Source organism: Lichenostomus cassidix, chromosome 8, assembly GCF_008360975.1.
Source record: "Lichenostomus cassidix isolate B80296 chromosome 8, HeHo_3.0, whole genome shotgun sequence".
Lineage (NCBI taxonomy): Eukaryota > Metazoa > Chordata > Aves > Passeriformes > Meliphagidae > Lichenostomus > Lichenostomus cassidix.
Window position 1 is genome coordinate 26,425,016 of NC_139489.1, and position 23,932 is coordinate 26,448,947.

The following is a 23,932-nucleotide window of genomic DNA, read 5'->3' on the forward strand; positions in this document are numbered from 1 at the left end:
ACTGTGCCTGCATCCATATCTGTATGTATCTATGCATATAATTAGAGTAATGCATGTATGTGTAAAGTTTAAATGTTTAAGCTCAATGTAACATGCTGGAATGGAAAAAAAATTCAGGGTGGATAATGTCGGAGGTTGGGAGCATTGGAATGTTTTCTCCATCCCTGTTACTAAGCAACAAATGTATGGGTGATAAGAGCCATCAACTCTTTTGTAAGAGACAAAAGGGTGTGCTGGGCAGGGCAGGGGAAGGAAAGAGCTGTCTGTTGGAATTTTCTCTCTCTGGTCATCAGACACCGGGAGGAGAGGCTGCTCTTTGCTTCTGGCTCTGACCTTAGGAAAATCCAACTGTGCTCTGTCTTCTCCTCCTGGCTGGGTGAGCTTTGATTCAACCTCTTTCCCACTGGGAGTGCACGTTTTCCTGGCTGCATTTCTCGCAGCAATTGCCGGTGAGTCCGGCTGTCCCTGCCACATGCCCCACTTTCCGCTGCACGAGACCGCGGCGTCTGCCGTGACTGCAGAGTCCTTGCTACCTTGCTGGCTAGCCGGGGAGACCCAGCCCCTGCCCCTGTCCCTGCTGCTTTGCTGCTCCGAGCTGCCCTGCCTGCTCTTCAGCCTGCCCGCCATCACCAGCTGTGTGAGGCTCACCTGACCGTGCCCCACAGCGCCACCTGCAGCCGCTCAGGAGTCATCGCACCTGCCCTGCCCGGCCAGGAGCTCAACAGCGCCCCTGCTGCTTGCGACTGTAATTACACCACACGGTAAAGATACTAGTAAAGAACTGTTATTCCTTTTCCCATACCTTTACCTGAAAGCCCTTAATTTCAAAATTAAAATAATTCAGAGGGAGGGGAAATCACATTCTCTGTCCTAAGGGAGGGTTCAACCTCTCTCAGCAGACACCTGTCTTTCAAACCAAGACAACACCTGAAAACTTGCAGCTTTTTTTATGCTAAGTCCAAGCTAAGCTGTTATCTTCTCACTTTATTCCCTCTTTATCCAGTCACACTCAGTGTGTTTTGCCTTGGCAGAGGATCTGGGCAGAAGCCCCCACAGCTGTGGTGTGTGGGCTGAGTGCCCTCAGTCTGGGCACAAGCTCTACCTGCAATCTGGAGCCACATGCAGGAAGGCAGTGAGGAAAGGGAATGAAGGGAAGATGGATGGAACTGTGCCCCTTCCCTGCACCACTGCTGCTCTCTCACCCTCAGAGGAGAAATGGGCATGCTCTGAGAACACAAGGGACAAGGGGAAGGAAGGAAGGAAGATGCCTTACTTGTACGCATCGAAAATATTGCAGAAGACCAGTTCACAACACATTTTCAGGATGCATTGATGATCTTCTAATTCAGCTGGTGAGCACTTGCTGGGATCGACTTCACAATTTTCATCTGACTCATACACAGCCTTGATAAACTCCCCTGGAAAAAGGGAAGAGGATGAGAAACCAGGGTAGTTAGAGGAAAAGCCTACTTGACACACCTTTAAATCCTGCTTATGTCTTTCCCTAGCAACTGCCTGTCCTGCTCTGGGTGTCTGCAGTACAGCCTCCAGACACCAGATGTTGGGGACATGACTCCTCCCAGCCCTTTCCCAGCAGAGCACAGCCAGGGCTCTGATTCTGCAGCCTCCTGTGCCTTTGCTGTCCCCAAGCACAGGTGCAATAACAGGATGGCTTTGCTTAACAACCCTGCAGGCACTTCACTTAGGGCCTAGAGAGGAGGATTTGACTTGGTATTCAAACTGTGTTATCAACTGTGAAATTATCCACCATCTTAGGAATGAAGCTTTGTGCTATTTGTTTTCATAATTTCCCCAGGAAATGCGCTTGGCAATGATATTTATTTCTATTATTTCTAAATTGGCCTTTTTTTAATTTTAAAAAGTGTCACCTTGCTTTTGAATAAGAGTAATGCCTAAGCACTAGCTAGATGCTGCTAATTTTCTCAACCTCTTACATCAACACCTTACAGCATTTTTATGGCCTGCATCTTTCAAGCTCCTCGGCATTTCTGTCACCCTTCCCTTTCGGCACCACAACACACACTGCTCACATACAAACCACATGAAGTTGCCTTTGTCTGACAGACTGCAATGAACTAGTCACTAGTCTCCCTCCTCTATATGCAGGCATTCCAAGTGGTTTTTAAACTGTTGGGTGTTCACGAGGAAAAACTCTTTGTTCATAGGTTTAATGATTCAATGCCTTTCAAGTTCATCTCCTCAGATGATCTCGCTGGCTCTGAGCTAACACAAGGCTCCTTTGTGCAAAATGGGTTTGCTTTTAGCCTTTGCTTTCTGAAAACTCTTTAAACACCTCCCAACCCCTCCCCAGATCTCAACTTGGTGGTGTTGCAAGCAAAGCAGGCACCACATTTTCTTAATTTTTTTTTTTGGTGATGGGCTCCAAAGAATTTCTGCTGAGGGCATCTACAGCTCTTATCTGCAGAAGTGTTGGCATCACTTTTGTTGAGCCAATTCTGTTTTAACTCTTGTTTACTGGATAAGATTTTTTACTCTTAAACATACTTGAAACTTATTCTTTGTGGCCCACAAAACTCTGCTAATTATCAGATATAAGATGCCCTTACAGATGTGTTACGTTGCTAACACCAAGCACAGTGCTGTTAATCCTTTCAAAGAACAGGGCAGCTGAGTAAAATGACATTTAAAACCTGACAACTCAAGAATGAGATGGTGATATTGTCATGAGCAACACTGCTCTGAACTATAGACAAGCTGGACGACCTTAGGGGCATTTTCCATCTCTCCTGCCTGTGATTTACCATCTTATCACTCCGTGCTAAATGATGTATTAGAAGTCATTAATGTTAAAATATTTGATGCAATTACTGCACATTAAGGAGCTTGCAGTCAGCAGTAATGGAGTGGTCCCACAGCTGATGCTCAGCCTGCTGAGAAGCACAGCACAAAGTACCAGGCTGCTCGTTTCTCCGTACCAGGTGAGAGCCTATGATGGTGACTTACACTCAGTGGTTCCACCCAGGAGAATAAGACTACCAGAAGAGGCTCATCACACTTGAGAAATGGCCAAACTGGATATAATCACAGAGCTGACTATACTGACCCCTGGAGCACTAATTTAGCCAGCTATCTCCTTGATGCCTTGCCAGCGTCTGGGATTGCTGAGGACAAGCGAGACTGCTGGGAAAGCAAACTGCTTGGCTTTGTTTTCTTCTTGTGAAAGGATGTGGTGTGGGACTTGGCTTTGGCCTGATCTTATTTCTCTTGTATCAATTTCCAAAGCTTTCTTCATCCCAGAAACAACAGGGGGGTGGGTGGTTCATTGTGCAATGGTGGATAAGGAGGATTGTGCAGAGCTGCTAAAAGCTGGCTGTGGTGTGTCTGTGAAGACAGTGAGCCTGGGTTTGGTCCCCTTTATTGCTATCTGTGTGGGGAGAGGAATTCCCAACACAGTGGCTTATGACTCGAGCAGAATCTTTTGGTGGAGGGGGGACAATAACAAAATTATCAGAGCTCACCCTGGCACGTAACCGTGGGCATGAAGACCCCATGGGGGGAACGGAATAGGAGATTACAGGATGGCTGGGCAATTTTAAGGAGTCACTGAATAATGAACAAGAGGCAAGAGGCTCCCCAGACAGGATGCATCTTGATCTCCTTCCCTGAGATGCTTGGCAGCCTTGTAGCCTCACCTCTCTAAGGACTATGGGTCAAACCCCCTTTTTAAAGCCTGTTTGTAAATCAGATGGAACAACTATCATTGCTCACAAAGAAACTGCAGTGTTATACCTCTTCATCACACTAGAGACACAGGAAAGTTACCCAGAACAACAGAACATGGCAATACAAACTTGAAGAGGGACTCAGCTCCACCAACTCAAGCTTGCCTTGCCTTGGGTGCTACTCCTGAAGGCACCAAAGGGCATCCTCCTCCATGTGGAGGAAGGGCATCAAGAGCAGCAAAGTGTGCTGTGTATGAGACACGTGGGCTGAGTGCTGAGGCAGTTCCTTCCCATCCCACATTCTCAGCTGCAGCCATGCTGCAGACACAGGTCAGGATCAGCCCTTGCCATGCAAACAGGTGGCAGACAGGAGTTTCTTACCCAGTGCCTCGCGGAGGAACTTCTGTCCTACCAGCTTGAGGTATTCCTCTACAGCTTTGGTAGCAATTGTGTTCTCTCTGAAGATCAAGACATCACGGTCTGCACAACGGTCCACTTCTGCCATCACTAAATCAGTCAAGAAGTCCTGAGGAAAAAGGTGAAATGGCAAAGGAGATTTTAACCAGCTCAGTCATGCCAGACTAACTGCAGAAGCCAAGAAGGAAGGATATTTCAGAGTTACTGAAATAATTGCCCAGCCTCAGACAAGGGGTGCAGCTGCTACCTGAAGTAAGGACCAAGGAAATAGCCATGCCTCCTCTTGGGTTTATTATACTTAGAGAATGATTCAGATCACAAATTATAAAGGGCAAAGCAAAAGTCTCTAAAAGAAAACATTTACAGCCAAGATTGGGCTTCAATCTAGCTCCAGAACAGAACCCCTCACCAGTTTGTTTATCAGTGGATTTGTCTATTACTGTGCTATTATATTTATCTTTTTATAAGGAATATTCCATACAAACTTGGATTTAAAAATCCAACTTGAAAGTGAGGCACAAGTTATTACAGCTGGATGATACTTAATTAAGAAGAATGGCTTAATAAATTAAATTCACAAACCAAAAGTGGTTTAGGATTTGGGAAAAAGAAGTTAACATACTTGCTGGTTATCTATGTGGCTTAACTTGAACTGTATTCAATTGTCCAGGCAGGAACTATCAGCAAGCCTTGACACAGAGAATAATCTCTTTCTATAGGCTCTAATTCTACAGTAATAATTATTTCCTGAAGTGATAGCTTAGTGTGAGTCAATGACATTTAGTACTCTTAGTTTTCAGTCCATTATTGCTGTTTCTTTTCAACAAAATCTCAGAAAATTCTTAACACCTGGCACAAGCTACTAATATCCAGCTGCATCCCCATCAGAAGAGCATGAACTGGAAATGTACCCTCTTAGCAGCTGTATGGCAGCCTGAGCCACCTGGTGCTTCCCGTAAATACAGGTTCAAAACTTCACACACCAGGAGTGCAAAGTTATATCACTAATTTATCTACTTGTGGCAGCTGGTACTGCAGCAATCCAGAGCTTGCTTTCCAGCAGGGTTTCAACACAATCGTAGCTACCAGCTTCTCTCATCAGATAACTTGTTAAGGAATGAGTTCCTGTCACACACACTGTCACAGAGCACCAGCCATCCCAAGGGGCACGTGATGATGCAAGCAGAAAAGGACCTTTCCTGGAATGAGGCTGTCCCTTGGATGTTGCTTGTGGCCATCCTGCCACATCTCCATCCCTCTGACTTGTATTTGGTGGTGCTTTACAGTCTCTAGGTGGTTTCACTGGAAGAAGCTGCCTACAGCATGGCACTGCTCACACAGCACCTGGCAGGCAGCAACCAGCTAGATCAACATGTGCTAATGCTTACCAGAACTTGCCAGGACCTGCAGGATCCTCTCCCACAATCCATCTGAAGAAATCAGTGTGCACCCAGCAGTCCTAACAGCATCCTTGGGGCAGGTGGGATCACCATTAACTCGGTACAGATCCTCTAAAAGGCTGTTCAAATGCTGACCAAATTGATGCTGGCACTCATCAGCTGACTCAGCGCTGACTCAGCACTGGCACCTGCTGCTCATTCTATCACAGACTTATTTATAGGAGCAATTCTCCAGTTTACCAACCTCTTGTTCACTTATCTCTTAACCTACATCCTGATTTTAGAAGCGCCAGAAAGGCTCCTGAACACTCAAGCTTAGGCCCTGATTTCTCAGAATAACATGAAGTTATAGAGTGCTCCTGCTTACACTTTGCACACAGCATCTCCTGCTGCTGCTTACCACCATGGGCCCCCCAGCCTCCACCTGAAATCACTTATCAGTAGCCACAGTCACTCCAACAGGAGCCACCTGTGCTTACCTTAGCTTTCCCAGTGCTCTGAAGAATGTGCACCAGCGCAGAAGCCACCTCTTCCTTGCTCTTTACACTGATGACAGGTTCCAGCACAGAGCACAGCAGGGAGTAGTTGTTGGTAATATACTCCCCAAATTCTTTGTATTGCTCCATGGGCAAGATGGGGATGGTCTGGTAACGGCATTTGATGCGAATGGAAGGTACCCCTGTCTTGCCCTTGGTAGCACTAGGGGTGCTGACTGGGTACCATTTCTCCATGTACTGGTGGCCGGTCACACTGGCTGTGGGAATGTTGACCAGGCCTACATAATTGTTCTTGTCCTTCTTCTTTTTCTTCTCTGCGTCCTTATAGATGTGAACTGTGACATTCTCAATCTGTGAGAGACAGTAGAACTCAAAGTGCTCCCCCCAGAAAATGTTATCAGCTTTTGCTTTGCTGGTGGTACGGGAAAAGAGAGTATCATCAAGGCACAGCTCACAGAAGTATTTCTTCTTGGAGGTCAGTTCCTTGGCCTCTATGATCCAGAGTCGAAGCAGATGTTCCTCTCGACGGCAATTGTCCTGTGCAGAAAAAGAGATCAGTTTTGATTCAAAATCCCTAAAAACTGAGTATTTCATCTTCTAAAGCAGCAGCAGCAGCAAAGGGCTGCCTTTTGTGTCCAAGGTAAGGACAGACTCAGAAATCAGCATCAGGTTGATCCAGAGAGAATCAGAATCTCTAGAAAATTGGACATTTTCTAAAACAGAGGCAAAGGGCTGTCTTTTGTATGTCAAGGGCAGGGACTAGAACATTTTGCTTCTTCAAAAGCTGTATTTGAAATGCTTTAGAAAGCAAACACTCTGCTCAAGAGCCTTTCCAAAGCTGCCAGGCTGGTGAGAAACTCCCAGAGCACTGTTAGCCTGTCTCTGGGAAGTAGGATGGCAGCTATGAAGTGACTTATCAGCTATTTCCAGATGATCTACAACTTGATTCCCCTTCTCACTCTGGCTCCAATTTGTTTTCTGTTGGTTTTTTTTTGGCTTCCCACCCAACCCCAACTGTGCCCCTACCGTAAAACGTGACAAAGCCATGCCCCATCATTCCCAGGTGCATGGCCTCAGAAATCCAGTGTGCACCATCCCAAACTGGCCCTGGGGCAGGGATCAGGGAGCATGCTGGTGTGTATTTACTCATTAAAGCCTTGACCTACTGCACTCCCTGGAACAGCACATGGCAGCTTTAGATACACGGGTGAGCAGACAGCTCCCCAGACTAAATTAATTGAGGATGCACCTGTGGCAAGCCCTGGTACACTGGACTAAAATCGAATCACACCACCTCCATTCCCCCACTAATCTTATTTCTGCAGTTTCTATTACCTTCATCGGGTGAATGAGCTTGCGTAAGGTTTCCACCCACCAGTCCCTCTCTTCCTCAGAGGAACAAGCGAAGTATTTAGTGCCTTTGGAGTAGCCCACCTGTAATGCATAAATGACAGGCTGAGTTCAGGCAAGCCTAGAAGACACCTAAGAGGCTGCAAAAAGCAAGGAGGAAGATAAACAGTGCTTGAGTAACAAAGTAAATATGAAAAAGACAGGTAAAAATCCAGCAGCCTAGAAGGCAGAAAGGATAAAAGGCCCACAAAATGCAGAGAGCAAAAAAAGCCAGTTTGAGATGATAACAAACTAAAGAATTCATATAAAACTAAGAGCACCAGAGGCTCCTCTTAAAGACTTTTACCCAAAGCCTTTACCAACCAGTTAATCTATTTTTTTAAAAACCGTTGTTAATTGATCTGTGGCTATTAAGCTTGCCGTTTTCCCCATTAAGGCCCAGGGGCAGATGATTTGGTTACTAACAGTGTAAAGATAGACAGAAGTGACAATGCATTAACGTAAGGCAAAACACACTGGACATGATGACTTCAGTGAATAAAAAATATTTTCAGGGGTCCATATGGACAGCAACAGCTTAACCGAGGAAGTTGTGCTCTGCTCCAGCCCTGACAGCTCTGCTTTCCTGCTCCAGGGAACCACCTCAGTTTCTTCCCCTCTTACCTGGCCTGACAAGCCTCATTTACTCTTTCCATTCATTAGTGCACACAATTACAAAGCAGTTTGAGGCAACAGCCTCAGAGCTAAGTTGTTGCCAGTATTTTCCACCCAACTCTCCAAGCCTAAGCAAGCTAAAAAGTGCTTCCAACCACAAGAATGAGGCTGAAGCAAACAGGAACACTTCCTGGATGCCTCCTGAGGGACCAGAGCCTGATATGCTGGTTTACTGCCAGAATTTTCCAGGCTGTAAACAGATCTTTGCTCCAGAAGTTTAGACACATCTGACTAATCCTGCTGAAGACAGAGTCACCTGCCCCTGCCACGACAGGTGACATGGCCTCAGCTGCATCCAAACACACACGGCTCCACTGTTGGAGCTGTGATGGCAGGACTCTGCTCACACACTTGGTTTCTGCCCATTTCTGGAGCAAAGCTCAGAGCCCCAGCCTGCAGCCTCTGCTGGAACAGCAAAGGGATCTTTGGATCCTGCTCCACGGTGCCACGGACATGTCCGCAGCCACTGAAGCTTCTCCTTTGGCAACTGGAGAGCAGCTGAGCTAATGGAAGGGGGCTCTGACTGGAAATCTCATTTCTTGGTTACAGGAAATATTCTAAATTTAATTTCAGGTGAATTTGGAGAGGGTGAACACACAGCTAATGCACATTCTATTGCATGTCCATTGTACTGTGCGTATCAACCACACATTTGCAGGCACACTACAATTGCTTAGATATTTATCAAACTGAAGAGGTGTTTTTCAATTAGAAGACCTGGTCATTGAAAAAGACTTCTCTCTGTTGAGTGATTGATGCCATTAGCCTCAAGGACTTCAAAAGTCACACGGTGGCTCAACAGCCCCCACCCAAAGCTCAGCACGGCAGTGGCTGCTGCTCTGTTTTCCAGCTCCCCAGTCCTGCAGCAGCATTCCACAAGGGTTCAGGGGAACTGGCAGCTGCCGGTTTGGAGCTGCTCCCCACCTCAAAGCAGAAGTCTCGTCCAAGAACACTGTTGTGAAGTGGCTGGAGAGTGACTGATTCTTCTGCCCCCAAATCCAGAGTCTCAATGGTGGCAGGTTGGTGCAGTAAAGATTCATGGGAACGCGACTCCTTCAGCTTGGATGGCTCACGTGGTCTGTAAGGCAAGGAGGAAAGGAAATGTCTTTTTGTCTCACAATTACCAAAGGAGCTGGCAAGATCCCACACAAAGCTGCATGCAGCTTGTCGGCCCTTATTCAGAACAACTTCTACAATTAGTCTGCAAACCTTGTGAAAATAACATTAGGGCAGTAACCCCAGACTCCCAAGGGAATATCCAGCTACATATGCCTAGGAAGTCCATTCCCACTGACCTAGAAATTGTAGCTGCCAAGTTGTCAGTGAAAGAACAGCAGCAAAACATTCAGAACCAACTGCTGAAATTTTAAGAAAGCCCATAGGTAGATTTGGATAGAACACTGAAAATACTTCTTACTAGCTAGATTAGTAGACAAATGTAGTGTATTAGCAGCAAAAAGCACACAGATCCCTAAAGCTGTAACCAATGCAGAATGAGGATTACTCATTAAAGCACATGACCCTTCACGATACACTTGATTTTCAACATACAAAGCCTTTACACTAAAGTCAAATGCACAAATTCCTTCCTGCTTCATAATGCTCAAATCAGTCATTTTGCATGTTCTTTTTCAGCTGCTTCTTCCAGTTTGAATCTCCAATTTTTTGGATACCTTGTTTCTCTTTTAAGGTCTCACTAACACCTACTGCTTCTCCTTTCCAGCTGATTGTCCTGTAAATCCCTGAGCTCTACCAGAGCTGACATCTCCCAAATTCACAATACCTTTTTATCAAGGCAGTTTTCTCTTTGTCCTCACCAGTTCTTGAACACTTCTCAAAGACATTTCCCCCTTGCTCCACAATGCCACAGGTTTTGGCAACCAACAGTGACTTTATCAAAGTCATATAACACTTGAGGCACAACTTGTATCTCGAGGTAACACCATGTGCAGACACATCTTATTTTCCCTGTGGCTGGAATTCAGTCAAATCCTTCACAGCTGACCATCAAGGAGGAAGGGAACAGAGTCCCAGCTAAGCAGAGAAGGAGCTGTTGACCTGGCAAGTCTAGATTTTGTTAAGATATTGAAGTCTCTGCGTTCAGTGATCCCTGAGGCTGCCCATCCAGCAAGTGTTACTGAGCACAAGGAACAGATGTACAAGTAGAGAGGCATCAGCTCTCTACACACCACTCAGAGAAAGACAGTGCTCCTGTGTTCATCCTCACAGTATTTCCTTTTCTATTCAATTCCCAGTACCAAATGGAAAACATAAAAAATGTATTATTTATAGAGGAAAGAAAAGCACAGCTACCTCCAAAAACTGCCTTAATTTTGAAAAATAACTGGTTTTTGTATACTTTCCTCACACATACCAAAAAAGAAAGCTCCTACCCTTCTTTTTCCTTAGCAAAATCAAATTCCTCCTATCTGTGAGCAATTCTATAGAGAAAGTGAGGAAAAAGAAAACCCCAAACATTTGGAAAAGGTGGAAAAGCAAAAGTGTGGTGGTTTTGATTGGCCCAAAATATCAGTAAAGTATTTTTAACATGTAAGAGAAATTTAAACCCCTCAGAAGCTGTTGTAGTAGGCCTGGGGAGGTGTCTGAGGGGTGGGGAGTGGCACAAAGATGGCTCCTGTGTGTCCTGAGTGAAAGTTCTGGAAGTTTTTACATCAAGTCCAGCAGAGCCAATCTCTGATGGCTCTGAAGGTGATGGACATGCTGCTGGCCAAGTTTGGGCCAATCAGAAGTACTAGTTACCCCTCTGTGAAAACATATTTAAGAAAAAAATCAAAACAAAGTAGGCATGCACTTCTTTCACTTCTTTGTAGTTGGAGGAGGAGGAGGAGGTGGAGGTGAAAATATGTGAGAGAGAACAGCATGGAGACATCAAGGTCAGTGAAGAAGGTGGGGAAGGAGGGTCTCCCAGTGCCAGAGCTGAAAACTCTCTGCTAGCCATGGTGAAAGCTATGGGGGGAGCAGGAGGTTTCTCCTGCAGCCCATGGAGTCCACAAGGATGCAGAAATCCACCCCCAGCCCATGCCAGAGGAGCAGGTAGATGCCTAGAGAGAGCTGTGATCCAGTTTGGAGTCTCCAAAGAGTTAAAACAGAGGCCTTGCAAAAGAAGGAAAGGCCTTGCTCCTGGCATGGAAGCAGCATGGCCTTGGCTCAGGAGAGTCTGCACTTTATGGACAAAAAGACTCACAAAGCAGCAGAATTCGGGCGGGATGTTGCTCGTGAGATTGGACCCATGCCAAAGAAGTTCCCAGAGGACTGTCTCTCGTGGGAAAGACCCCGTGGCTAAGTAGAGAACCCCTCTCCCTGATTGGGCTGACCAGAGAACCTCTCACCCTGCCTCCTGTCTGTGTTGTTGGTTTGGAAAGAAGGAAGGGGGGTGAGCAGAGAGACTGCTTCTTAAGAGGGAGGGAGTGAGAGCAGAGAAACTGTCTAGAGAGAGAGAGAGAGAAACAAGTAGAGATAAAGAATATTTGTAGTAGAAGAATTGTGGTGATAAATAAATTTATAAATCTGCTCTGTAAACTGAGAGAAGACCCCACACCCTGCCTCCCTACCCGGCTTGTTGATTGTAAAGGAGGAAAGGGGGTGAATACTATAAGTTCGTAAGAGGGAGGGGGGGGAGTGAACAAAAACTGTATGGAAAGTTTATTTTTGCCTTGCATTTATCCTCCAACTCTGTTAGGTAATTAAATCACTTTCTGCAACTGAAAGATAGAGCCTGTTTGCCTTCTTTTCTTTTTCTGTGCATCCTCCTACCAACCAGTGTCCTATCTCATTTGACTCATGAGATTAGTGTGTATTTTTGTAGTTTTTTTCTGTAGTAAGAAAGAGCTGGAGTGTCAGCGTTTAGTCAGAGTCAAACCCTGACAAAAAGGAAAACTAAGGCTGCTTAACAAAACGTTGGGTACCACAAAGGATACAGGCAAGGCAACAAGCAGAGTTCACCCAACTGGGCTTTTGTACAGAGTGAAGTGCTGAAGGTATTGGAGCAGATTCACACACGATAAGATTTATTAAACAGTAAGGGAGAACTTTGTTCCCATTTAATATATTGAATGACCTCAGTGCAGGCAGCAAAACCCTTTGATGGGAGGAATATTCCAAAGACACTGATTTCATTTGCAAAGCAGCAGCCCTGGTAGGAGAATTGGCTGTGCTGAGCTTTGCTCTAACAAGTTCCAGCAGCAGCTGAACCAACACAAACCCAAAACCTCAGCCATGTATAATTGAGCACTTGCTGCAGTTAAGGTAAGGCGAGTCTAAAATAAACACACCACCACTTTAATGTCATCTCTGCAAAATCCTCTCTAATTTCTCCTCTCAAGAAAGCACTGCTGAGGTCACTTGGCTTCTGGCCCTGCCTCAAACTCTGAGCAATTCCTGTCCTTACAAAGTACTGAGAGCCAGCAGCCAGCTCTTGGTCAGAGGAGGAAAGCGTGGAGTGAGCAGAGAGGGGAAGAGGAGGGAAAGAGAAATAATTACCGAAGAAAGGAAGAAAAAAAAAAAGATTTTGCAAATTCCAGTTAAGCAGAGGCTGTGCTTGGAGCAAGACAAGACAAGCAGACATACACAAAACAACTGTACAGCCACTTAGCAGCACATTCCCAGATCATAGTGGTGCCACATGCCACAGCCCTTCCCTCCAAACTTCCTTCTCTGGCCTACATCTCAGACAATAAATCCTGCCCGGAGAGGAAGAAAGGCACAAACAAATGCAAGAGCAGCTCTTCCTCAAGCCTCAGGTTACAGATTTCAGAGAACATCACAGATAGGCTGGGGATAGGAGAGCAGCCACAGGCACGGTGAGGAAAGCTCCCTCCTTGTCAGCTGTGCTCCCACCAGCCCCATGGGGCACCCAGAGGCTCCCGTGTGCTCCTGTGTTGCCAAGGCACAGCATCCCCTAAGGAGATTACAGGGGCAAACAGCCTCTGGGGGCAGGGCACGGGCAAAGGCAGCTACACACAGCAGAGGTACTCCAAGCCTCCACATCCCATCCTGCAAGTCACACCTTTGAGGAGCATCTCTTCTGCTCCACTGCTCTTCTAACTCGTGGGCTGCGAGCATTTGGGTTTGTTGCAGAGCAGCTGGAGCACTGGTAGTTCTGTTGACTCAGGGTCCTGTGGCAGACAAATGTCTGTCTGTTCCAGCAATCCCCCGAGGTTACCATATTTACAACAGCTCAACAAACTGATTAAGTGGCTTAGAATTGGCACTTTATCTTCCATAAAAATCAGAGCAACATCTTAAAGCTGTTGGTTAGATGCAACCACATACATTTACAAACACGTGTACATGCATTTGTGAGCACCACAGTATAGATTTCATCTATTGATAGATCTGCAAAGCAAATCATTGATTTGTGCCTATATAAGCAGCATCCCAATCAATACAGGCAATAATTACACGGAAATAATACTTCTCTGCCGCTTGAAAGCCTCATCTGATATGCTGCAGCTGTAACAAGGAAAAGAAAACTGCTTGCTGGCTTCCCTTTGGCACGGATGCCACTAATTCATGTTCCAGTGTCCAGCAAGGGGGCTGGATTAACAGGGTCCTTCCTGTATTAGGTAGGAAGCTACTGGTAAACTGAGTATTGCTCAGACTCTGTGAGGAGAGAGGTAATCCCAGGGAAGCAGATTACTGTAAACAGGAAGACCACATATGCAAAAAGTGGGGGAAGGGTTGTTAGTACAAATCTGTTTCTGTTAAACAGCTCCATTACCAACACAAATCCTGTTTTAAATTACAGCTAACCTCCCATGATCAACTTTTTATCCTGCTGCTTTTATATCTACACCTGTGCACAACTGAGATTGCAAAGGCAGTTCAGAGCAAACAGTTAACATAGCACCAAATAACTCTTACATATTCTCCATCATTTCTTTCCCATAGGAAAAATACGCAGAGAAGGAGCATGTCAGGGAACATTTTAAACTTCTCTTTTCCCATGTTTTGGAGAACTGGTCTTCAGAGCTGCATCACTTCCTTTAAATCAGAGCCCAGACAATGCCCAAAACCACTGACCTGGCAGCAGCATGCGACTGCCACTGGAAAAGAGTTCTCCAACCAGCCCATCTTGCCAGCCCAGCCCCAAGCTGACCCACTCTCCTTGCACACCATAATTCAGTAATTTTCCATGATAGGAAGATCTCGGCTGTAAGCTGGGAACTGGAAACCTCTGGCTTTCAGTGGCTGCCCATGGCACACAGAAGCCTATTAGCAAAGTTCTATTCTATTGTACTGTCTATAAGGCATGTAGAAGAAAGGGTTAAAATCCTAATTACTCTGGTTATGAAGCTCTCCTGCTGATTTTGACCTCTTTAAAAGCCAACCTACAAGGCACAAAAAGACTTCCAGTTACTGAGCTTACCAGGGAGTGCACTATATTACTTGGAAAATAAGCCTGTGGACATCGATAATCCAAAAGATAAAAAATCCAAATGTTTAAAAATGAACTTTCCTTTACCAAACTGGTGTGAAAGGAAAGAACTCAGCCCAAGCACCTGGCTACAGCCAAGTCTTCAGCTGGCCTTACATGAAGCTGTTCATCTGCACGCTTCAATTAATTCCAGCAATCCCCATGTGCTGAGAGACACTCCCCGAGAGCAGAAAGTCAAATTCAATACTTAGCCACTCTGCAAAGTCACAAGAGAGAGCCTGGAGTGTAATGCAGTGAACCTTCTGCTGTTATCCCAGCTCCCAGCCCTGTGGAACAGGAAGGACCCTACCGTCTCCAGCATCACCTCCAATTCACCCATGCTCTGCCCCTGCTGTAGTACCACGTTTCTCTGTCCAAATGCTCATTTTGTAGGCACCACACCCCACTTCATTTTCCAGATGCCACTTAGCTGAACATCCTATTACTTGGTCAACAATTCTACAAGTCTAACCAGTTTCATTATTTTTTTTTTTTAACCAGAAACGTAGGGTAACTTATTTATCTGCAAGTTACACTCAGGTGCAATTAAATGCTGGATTTTTCTGAGTATACTGCTCTAGTCTTCCACTGAGACTCTGGTCTTTTCTGGCAAGGTCCTACCCAAAGCTTTATTATTTGAATCCTGGATTTGCAAATAATCCCTGCCTCCCTGCTTTCCCTGTGGATCACAGCTTGTCTAACAGACACCTCTCAGGGTGCAGCCAAGCAGGCTGCTGAATCTCACAGCTGGAGAGTTCTCTCTCCTCTGTCACCTGGTCTCTGCTATCAACGTTTCCAATTGGCTTGTTTTGATGGACCAGAAATGCTGAATTAATTCAGTTTCATTTCACTGCTAAACTCAAGGTGAATGCTACATGGAGGAGCCTCGTCTTTGCAGAGAAGCATCAGCCATTAAGAAATATGTATTTATAAAGGGGTCAAGTGAGCCTGCAGGTGGGAGAGAGCAGCCCAGCACCAAGGGGAAGCTTTGCAACAGACACTGGGGTCTTGTTCAGTTTTCAGTGAAAAATCAAAACTACACGAGGATTGGAAAATAAACTGGCTGAAAGAAATCTGTTCATCAACTGTTCATCATCTGTTCATCAGGAGTGAGGCGTCTCTCCGGAAACAAACCACTCCTCCTCTTTCCCCACACTCCAGCGTGCTGATAGCAACAGATATGCTGAATGGATGCAAGCTCAGAGTGAGTCAAGACTTACTAATGCATTGTGTAACACAGATTTCTATCCTGACATCTGAAACAGGGTGAAAATCCCCCACCCTTTCATGAAAACTGGCATTAAATTAGAATGAATCTGAAAAACACAGCAAGTTTGCTTGTATTATTTACATGACCCGTGCTATTTTCTCACCGCAAAGAGGCAAGGAGGGAGGACCAGGAACTTACTGAAAGTAGAAGCAGCTGTGGCTGGAGGAGTGATAGCGTTTGACCGTGACGCCCAGAGCCACAGCTACCTGCTCCCCTGCACCCTGCCAGAGCCCATTCCCAGCCCCGCTACCACTGCCTCACAATGCCATATGATGAATGCAAAGCAGGAGGATTCCTGCATGGCAGTAAATCCCAACAGGGCAAAGCCCTCCCAGCTGCAGAGGACTCTGCTGAGTTTTGCTGCAGTCGCCGAAACCATATGCAGCCAGGTGCAATCTTCTTCGCTCCCTCTCTGTAAACAGAACTGCTGGTCCTCTTGGAAATACTCACAAATTCCTGGCCTCAAACTGAAAATATTTATTTGGGCTCTCTTTTCAAATGTAATTTTCCTGAAGTATTTTCTCATGCTTTTTTACATGCTTTGTACCTTACGGACATTGAGAAAACATTAAAGATGAATGGATGAGTTGAAAAGCTCAAAGGATGCAGGAGGAAATAGGCTGGAAAAGCTGTGAAAGGTGCTACAGTGACACAGTGCCAGGTTGCCTCATGGTGAGAGCTGCACTGGCCTCACACTGAAGAGCCTCATTCCCACCTGCCGTGGCTCACAAACGAGCACCGTCTAAGTCCTCCCACATCAGTGCCTTGCAAAGACAACATCCATGCTTTCAGGTACAAAAACCACCAGCAAACAACCTGAGCCTGAGTAACAGAAGGGATGTGAATTACAGACTGAGAGGTTGTGGATTTCTACAGGACATCTGGATGCTGATCCATGTTTCTAGAGGGGCACCAGGACTCTCTTCTCTCCCCATCCACTAACCCAGACACACTGAAATGATGTTAAAAACCAGAAAAGGTAGGTTGGCCAATTGCTTTCTGCTGAAATAGAAAATCTGATGACAAAAAAATCTGCAACTCATCTCCATCACTGCTCCATACAGCATTTCTGCCTTCTGTTTTAAATCAACTCTGAACAGACAGCATCCATCCTCTGTCAACATTCAGCATGGTGTGCAATGCTACAAATTTTGATGTGCACCAGGATAACCAATCTTCCTTACTCCAGAATTTCAGAGGTATTTATCTATAAACATCTCCACTTTCTTAACAGGTCCCAAACACCCCAAAAGCATTAAAAAACAATGACAGCAGCCTCTCTTTCCTTCTAATCCTTGCAGGTTTTAATTGATAAAGCTGTATAATGCTTTCTTTGAAGGCAGGGGCCTTGTGTTTGTCAGAGCAAGAAAAGGGAGATGCTGTCGGTCGACCTGGCCCTGAAAACCTGTGTAACACCATGACACCAGCTGCAATCACCTGCTTGAAATGGGACTCACTAGGGCAGGAGAGGAAAGTTTTTTGTGCTGCAGATCAAGAGTCATGCAGAACACAGGGAGAATAGCAGGTGAGAGAGTGGCAATTCCTTCTCATGAATTTCAAGTCAGCTCTATGCTCAATAATGCCACCATGTGATCAAGTACTTGGATTTTATGCTTTTAGGCCATCAGAAAAATTCACATTTCATTCAAGTCTAGTTGACAATTCATGCCCACACTGGCAGGGAGTAGAAGGGGTTCTCCTTTTAAAGAGAAGGCAGCTTTGCTGTGTGTAACATTATGCCTTAAACCAAGGATGTAGGAATTAATTATAATTGCATTTATTAGCTTTCCCAGAACAAAAGTGCTTCCCTCACACTGCAAAGGAAAGTATCCAGCATGCATACCAAGCTCAGGAAAAACAACCAAATCATTTATGGCAATGAGATTTTTGCATTACAAAAATTCAAGCAAAGCTGGTTTCAAACAACAGTAAAAGTAACAGGTACTTGATTACATGGTGGGATTATTTAAGATGCTTGTGCTCACTGAGTTGCCTCTATAGCCACGTTGAAACACCCTGAACACAGAGATTTATAGGAAAACTTGCATCAAAACAGACTGGGTGGACTACAGGAGCAAGGCCATCTAGATGGTTAGTCACATCTGGGAAGCAGCAGGCTTTTCTCTAACTGCTGATGTTAACAGACCTCCAACACCCAAAGCCTTGCTATCTCTGTGATTTTATGGTCTGCCTTTCAGATGGAGAAGGCAGCACCATTGATTGAAGCATCACAGCATGACAGATACAACTAATGAATTCAGCTCGGCTGAAGGAGAAGGGAAAATGCACTGAACAATGTCAAATCCTAGAAGCCTGCCGTGGCCTCGAGTTCAGGCCAACTTCTTTCTCACTCTATCTCCTTCTCCTGCTGGGCTACCATGGAATGTAACACAGAATATGTTTAACAAAAACAATCAAGAGACTTTGCAAATAGTTAGCAAACACTGTGTGTAAGAGCCTTTGCTTGCCTCATGTACAATCCATTCCCAGCCTGGATCTCCAGCCAAAAGCTAAACAAGCAAAGATATACCAAATGGAGCACTAAGACGGTCAGAAATTACTGAGTTTTCCAGTTTTCTGAAAAACAGACCATTCATTGTGGTAACACTGCAATAAGTGAAACACCAACACTGCAAGGATCCTCAGGGTGCCTGAACTGCACTGCCCATGTCCGGGCCGTGCCGGTGCTGGCGCCCTGCTCACACCAACACAGCTCCTCATCTCACCACAGCACTGCCCTGCAGGCAAGCACTGCATGCAGCAAGGCAAATGTCTTTCCAGCTGATCAATCCCATGGTTTTGTATCATGAAATTGGAAGTCTGCAGCTTATGTGAAACAGATGCAGAAAAAGGTATTGGAGCCCACCTGCTTAACCTGAGCTTTTCAACAGCTGTGAGGAGCAGCAGTTTTCTGTCCTGTATCAGCAGTACATTGCAGTATTAGCAGTACAAGAAACTCTAATGTGCCAGAGGCAGCCCCACAACCCCCCCTCCTGCCAGCTGCACAAGAAATCCTCTCCTGGCTCTCCTTCAGCGAGTGCACTGGTGTGCTGTGTGTCAATTCTGCGGCACATCACACCTTACCTGTCCTCGGTGGTGTTGGGAGAGGGCAGACGGAAGCTGATGTTCCTGTCCAGCTTGGACTGACTCTTTGTCCTTTTGATTGATCCCTTCAGGCGCTTACTGAAGAAGCCCTAAAATGAGAAGTTGCACAAGTGAAACAGGGAAACTGATGGCAATAATAAATCACTCAATGCACTGTCACAGAGTCCAAACACAGCGGTGATTCCCGCTATGCTGGTTGCAGGACGGGCTGGACTGGGATTCCTCTGAGCAGGAAGAAAGGCAGGGCTGGATTGCCAGTGACAGTTTCAGGAGGTGAGAGCTTCCAATTGCAATAATTAGCACTACTCACATTATGGGAGCACTTCAATGGATTCCAACTATTACACAAGAGACCCAACCCCACAATTATCATTTAATAAGGAATAATCTTCACTATCAGTATTTGGTCCTACTTCCCCTTTACATGCCATGTTTTCAGTTCTTGGTGAGCTTAAGAGTGAAGATGTTTCATATTGAGTTTCTGTTGAGCCCACAATTGCAGCTAGGTTTCCCTTTTAAATTTAGATACAGCACGTTAAATCTTAAAATAATTTGTGATTTCAATAATCTCACTACTCAGAATAGAAAATTTCAAAGCATTTCACACACCAGTGGCTCCAGGTATCTGTCATAGTACTGGTGAGAAGCAAAGCTCAATTCAAAAATCTACTTAGGATCTAAAAATGAACTAAATCTTTAAAGAATCTGTCTTCAAACTATGATTGTTCACCAAACAATCGCAGCCCAAAGCCATGTGAGTTGGAGGGAGCCTCTGGGATCATCTCCTGCTCCATGTGCTGCCAGCACTAGGTCAGCCTAGTTCTGACTTGGTCGAGCCAAGTATTGAAAACCTTTGGAGACAGAGGGAACAAAGGAAGGGGAATCTGCTTTCTGCATCTGAAGGCAGTGCTACATTTAGGACTGCCCTTCAGTTTCTGCCAGCCAGCAGGCTCCTCCAGGGTGAAAGCTGCTACATTCTCCTGATAAACCGGAAAAGAAAACGCCAGACATCTAAATACCGCAAAAAAAAAAAAACCCACAAAAAACCCAAAAAAACCAACCCAAACATAAAAAACCACCAAAACCCAACCAAACAAAAACCACAAGAAACAAACCCCACAAATGTATACAATGTGCTGGGGAAAAAGGTGCTGTCAGAAGGGAAGAAGTTTTTTCAGCTCCATGTGCCACTCACACTCTGCCCGTGATGCTGCACTTTTCTTGGTCCTGGTATTGAAAAAGTGCCTTTGAAAAAGCCCTGCAATCAATAGATGCTCCTGGGCTTCTCTTGGGGCCATTGCTGGAATTCAAGTAGAGCATGTACAGCACTTTCAAAGGCACTTTCATGTATTCTGACCTCTCAGCATAAAAGGTAACAAACCCAGCCACAGCGATTCAGATCTGGTGGACCCTGGCTTCAGTCCAGCACCTCTCAGTCTGCTAAAACTGCAAACATGAAATAACATGGCTTTTTTCCCTTAAGGGCAAATAAGACAAAGCTGACCCAATTCAGCAGGGGTCCAAAAGTATTTGTATGGAATCATTCCAAATCCCACTCAGAGAAGGATCGTGAATGTTCATTTTTGTGTGCATATAAAATTTGAAATCGGCATTGCTTTAACATGGAACACATTCTTGGTTTAATTGAACATAATCTATTCCCTAATGGAACAAATGTTCCTTCTGGGGTTGAATAAGGCAATTTAGAGTTGACTACACACACACAAAAAAAATACAGTGAGAACATAAAGACAAAAATTATCCAAAGAAAGTGTGTGCTTATTGGTCATCCTCAAAAGACTTGAAAACATTTGCAATATTTGCTCTGTGCTGGCAGTTCATGCAGGGCCAGTGCTTACAGATGGACAGCCTGGGAACAGCATGAAAAATTCACACGTGCCAGAACTGAGCAGAGTTTTTTGACTTCCATTTGCCAAATGAAATGCTTTTAAATACTGAATGCAGATATAAAAAAATATGTACTGATGAAAAATAAACTTCTACCTGCAACAATACCACCTAACTGAAAGTTTTATTTCTTTTTGCTCTTGGAGACAAGAAATCCCTGCCAATGTTTGTAAGGCAGCTTGCACCATTCAAAAGACAAAATCACCTTTACTGCTTTTCTTATTGTCTAGGTATTTCTCTTAAATACTTATTTCAACACAAAACAGACTCCTATTTGTTTCTTATATCTAAAAGTAATGGAGTGTCTGAGCTTTACGAGTCATCGTGGAATTTCTTTAAAAAAACAGTGGGAATTTTACTGCTTTAACAAACACCCTCAGACAAAAAGATGTGAATTATTACTCAAACTGCCAGAATTGACAAGACTATGTTCTGAATCAAAAAAGTACAAAATACTTGGTAGGATAAACTAGCTAGGATGCAATTTGAAAAGATTTGAGGATCACACTTAACATGACAAAGCTCTGTACAAGTTGCCCTCAGAAGCACAGGTTTAGGGGAACAAGGATGGGAAAGAGAGATGGGGAGAGAGCGATGGTGCACAACCACACACACAATCAGGAATAGGTCAGGGCAGGTTTGTCATCTCACTCAAAAGCATCAAACACTGGGCTAAGAAATCCCAGTGATACAACATCTAAAAATAATTCAACCCCACTGAGAATTCTCATTTGGAATTTAAGCTACTCGGCTCTCCCACTCTGCCAAGAAGCAATCTCTGCAGGAGAAGGGACAATTCAGCAGGCTGTTGGAACTTCCCTCCATAGCTGCACAGGGAAAACACAGAAACTCTCAGCCCCAAGTATTCCCAGCCCAGGGGTGGTGATTGTTGAGGGCAGTTTTGGCTTTAGGAAATGCTCACTTTGTGGCAAAGATGCCCACTGGCTGTTTGTCCTTAACCTGAGCAGAGAAGCACAGGAACTGTCTGACAGATTCAAAGACAGCCCAAGTAAGAGCTACTCAGCTCCTGGACTGCTGCTCCCTATGGACATGATGATTCTTTGCTCTGGGGAGAACAGCCTATGCACAATAAATAATGATTGTCCTGGCTGTTTTGAAAGGGAAAGCTTAATTCAGCCATGAACAAATGAAACTGCGTATAACCATAACAAAAAATCAGCCTTCCATAAATTGCAATGGTATTAGGGGAAGTTTCAAAGCACTAAAAGTCGTGTAAAATGGGCAACAAAAAAGGTCCATCTTAGGCACAGTGCTATGACCTACATCGGCTCTTTCTGGGGTGCATTGCATTTGAGCCTTGCAATGCATCTTGAACATCTGTAATTCTTTATGAGGAGCACCAATGCATTATTAATAATACCAGGTGGGTAACTTCCTTTACAGAGTGATGAGACTCATTCTCTCTGGGGGGGAGGACTGGATGGGTACAAAGATAACCCTCAAGTGACTGTGGATGACAGCAGAATGCCTCCCTACTTCTGTGTGTGTTGAGGACATGAAGCATTCTATTTCTTAAGCTGTTCACAAGCAGCTATCAAGGAAAAAAATAGTGTCATAGCCAAGTGAAAACAATGTCCTGTGCCAGTAATGTTGTGAAGCTATGGGAGGCAAAGAAGCAGGGGAAGATCGCCAGGTTGTAAAACGGGAAGATCAAACTAGTGGGATATTCCAGGAATGAGTAGTAAAAGGGTAAAGTTTACTCTTCCTTGCAGAACAACAGCAAAAGGCCAGTTTTACGTGCAAGAAGGTAAAGTTTGCTTATGAGCCCAGTAACACTCAGCATTAAAATATTAGCACTGACTTCCTTTGAAAAGACTCTCAACCACTCTCACAGTAAAGAAGCAGATGAAAACAACTCTAGATACATCTTGGAGGTAATATACAGAACAAGACAGGGACTTAGAACAGCCACGTTCCACCATCTACTCATCCAAGACCACAACACTATGGCACTGAAGAGGTGGTTTGTGCACAGGCACAAAACAATAAAAAGCATATTTGAATGTACAAACAGGGGATAAAGCCCAATAAAAGTAGAGTGGTGTTATGTAAATCTGCCATAGTTTTCACACTAATGCATCACTCTTCTGATTTGCTCATCTCAGCAAGAAAACTAGAACAAAACAGAACTCCAGAAGTATAAACTGATTAAAGACAGACAAGAGGGGGATTTATGAATGATATATTTTAAAGACCAACTATTTATTTTAGGAACAAAGGCAAGAAGGTATTACAGATGTATAAAACAAATAGAATGGGAATTACCTAAGCGCCTCATGCACCCTGTTACATAAGAAAACCAAAGGGCAATTTAACATGAGAGGCAGCATGTTTCACTGACTGTCAGGAGACCTTTCCTAATGTTATCTATAAACGAGCCCATCCAATTCACCACTGCAAGATATTATAGAGACAATTTTTTTCAGCAAGATTAAAAAAGGATTATGTGTTTATATAAGGACGAATAACATATGTAGCTGCATTAGTCAGGTTTAAAAATAACAAGAGTGAGCAATAATCATGCTTCAGGACACAAGCTGATCAACAGCAAGGATCAGGAAAGATATTTTTCCCCTGATGGGACAGCACTGCAGATTTGGCCAGATAACAATTTCAACTTTCCAGTGAAAAAGGTCTACAGCCACAGGAGGGATGCAGAATAGGAGGAACAAGTTTAGGAACAGCAAGAAGAAACCCAAGGAAATGCACTGTAACAAGGGCACATTGATAATACACCTGTAAATAAAATGCATAGTCAGATTGTGTGCACTCTGCATGATGTGCAGCCAAAAGTACTACAGGAATCAATTTTTAAGTCACTGGGAATTATAGTGAAAAATTCATGAAGAAGCAAGAGCTACCTGATAGCCAGAAGGGCCACATCAGCTTTTCAGATCCCAGTTCAGCAAAGTGTTTAGCATGGACACAACTGGGAGCAGAACCTGGCTGCCCTTGTGGGAGCTGCCCACAGCAGGAACAGCAGAAGGAAAGAGCATCCTTAAAAGCCCCTATCCAGGAATTAAGGAATAAAGGTAAAAACTCTGTCTGGAGAAAAACGAAACAACAGTGATAAAACATTAACATGATAAGAAACAGGTCACCTGAGCCTG

General features: G+C 44.6%; 1 protein-coding gene across 11 annotated transcripts in view; it reads right to left on the reverse strand.

Annotated features, from left to right (window-relative positions):
* The window catches only part of LOC146434184 (ras GTPase-activating protein nGAP-like), a 165,908-nt gene that overhangs the window by 36,181 nt on the left and 105,795 nt on the right, over positions 1-23,932 (reverse strand). For all 11 annotated transcript variants that reach the window (XM_085068627.1, XM_085068620.1, XM_085068629.1 and 8 more), the window contains 6 exons: positions 18,873-18,982; positions 9,007-9,160; positions 7,354-7,452; positions 6,001-6,555; positions 4,086-4,230; positions 1,274-1,418 (listed from right to left, as the gene is read on the reverse strand). In XM_085068627.1, coding sequence (XP_084924753.1) covers positions 1,274-1,418; positions 4,086-4,230; positions 6,001-6,555; positions 7,354-7,452; positions 9,007-9,160; positions 18,873-18,982 — 1,208 coding nt within the window. The remainder of the gene's footprint in view (positions 1-1,273; positions 1,419-4,085; positions 4,231-6,000; positions 6,556-7,353; positions 7,453-9,006; positions 9,161-18,872; positions 18,983-23,932) is intronic.